Source organism: Phaseolus vulgaris, chromosome 9 (genome assembly GCF_051622355.1).
Source record: "Phaseolus vulgaris cultivar YP4 chromosome 9, ASM5162235v1, whole genome shotgun sequence".
NCBI classification, from domain to species: domain Eukaryota; kingdom Viridiplantae; phylum Streptophyta; class Magnoliopsida; order Fabales; family Fabaceae; genus Phaseolus; species Phaseolus vulgaris.
The window spans coordinates 17837421-17839246 of NC_143506.1; the positions used below are offsets into that span (position 1 = coordinate 17837421).

At 30.1% G+C, this 1826-nt stretch overlaps 1 protein-coding gene across 1 annotated transcript; it reads left to right on the forward strand.

Moving 5' to 3' along the window:
- Positions 1-359: 359 nt before the first annotated feature.
- LOC137821336 (flowering-promoting factor 1) lies at positions 360-865 on the forward strand. The gene has a single exon (XM_068625884.2). The coding sequence runs from the start codon at positions 422-424 to the stop codon at positions 740-742; it is 321 nt and encodes a 106-aa protein (XP_068481985.1). The 5' UTR covers positions 360-421; the 3' UTR covers positions 743-865.
- Positions 866-1826: the final 961 nt, after the last annotated feature.

Genomic DNA, 1826 nt, shown 5'->3' on the forward strand with positions numbered 1-1826 from the left:
CCAAGTCTTCAAAGGTTTCGGCCCCTCGGCACAAGTTTTCAAAGGTTTCGGCCTCTCAGCCAAGTCTTCAAAGGTTTCGGCCCCAGGCCGGTCGGCCAAGTCTTCAAAGGTCTTGGCCAGGTTCTCATGGTCTCGGTCAGGCTGACACGGCATCAGGCAGCCGGGTGGGTCCCGATCTCTCCCCCGTACCGGTACACTATCTTAAAAAAATTCTTAAGAACCATATTTACCTAAATTTTTAGATAAAGAATATTACAAAAATTGGTTGGTGGTCCTGCAAAATATATATATATATATATATATATATATATATATATCCTTTGACAGAAACATGTATATATATAGCGTTTCCAGCTTAGTTTTCCTGGAGAAGAAAACATATTCCCCATTTATTTTCTGGAGTTTCCTTCTACCTTAAAAAATGTCTGGGGTTTGGGTATTCAAGAAAGATGGGTTTCGTTTAATGGAAAATCGTCAAGCAGAGAGATGTAGTTTAAACAAGAAGGTGTTGGTTTACTTGGCAAGTGGTGAAGTGGTGTCTTCGTACAGTTCATTGGAGGAAATCTTGAGTAATTTAGGGTGGGAGAGGTATTATGGAAGAGACCTTCAATTCTACCAATTTCACAAGCATTCTTCCACTGACCTAATTTCCCTTCCACTCAACTTCTCCAAGTTCTCCTCTGTCCATATGTATGATATAGTCATCAAGAACCCTAATGTCTTCCATGTAAGGGATAAGTGACCCTTTTTTATTCTTACAAACTACCTCTAATTTTCCTTTTATTCCTAACAATTCTACATATATGTAACATCATTTATAATATATAACATTAGTTAGTGTTGGTATGGTTATTCTTTTGCTAATTTGGTAGGCGTTTTAATAGGAGAATGGTGTAAAGTATTTCTGTATAAGGGTTGGACCACCCCTGAAATGGTCCCTATTTATTTATTTATTTTATTGCTGATAAAAAAAATTATAACATATAACAAATTTATCTCAACAATTATTCAAATATAGTTTTTTAACAAATATAGTTCCTCAATAAATTGATTAATATTATATCTTTGTTTTTTTTTAAGAATTCTATTAATGTGCATTTTAGTTCCATGAATTTGGAATTACTTTACTCTTAATTTTAGGAAGACTTTCGAGGGTTATCATCCAAATGTAATTTAGTGGATCGTGTCAAGATTATGTGAAGAATTTAAGAATTGTGATATCTTTTAAATATTTCTGTTTATTTAATTTTATTATTTGTTCATAAAAAAAATCAGATGATATATTTATTAATTTCACATATACATCAACAACAAGTTATAAACCATCTATTTCTTTGCCTCGTTGAAACACGTAGGAACAAATCACCACGAAATAATATTTTGGATGCCAAAAACTCTATTTTTGTTTTTTTCTATGTTTTGCATATATTTTTTTAAAAACAGATTAAAACTAATTTGACAATTTTTTTAATTAAAATATTTTAAAAAATAAATACGCACGTATCACACACCCTTTACCTTTTGGTTACTCTTTGTTATTTGGTATATTTCCTAGACGGTAGATTAATAGATAGTGGCACGGAAAAAATATTGAAAATTATAAATAAATAATTTCAAAGCTTTAATATTTTAATATTAATACTTGTCAGGAAATACTATTATACAAATAAAATATAGTTTAAAAGTCTTTTCATAACATTTTTAATTATTATTAATTTTACGACCCTACAAAATTGACATATATAATAATATTCTATACCTATAAAGGATTCTCCTCTGATATTTTTTATTTTTTTTAAAATATTTAGTATAGGATGTTTTTGAAA

Coding starts and splice junctions, on each gene's coding strand:
- LOC137821336 (XM_068625884.2), top strand. CDS start 422: ATGTCTGGGGTTTGGGTATTCAAGAAAGATGGGTTTCGTTTAATGGAA.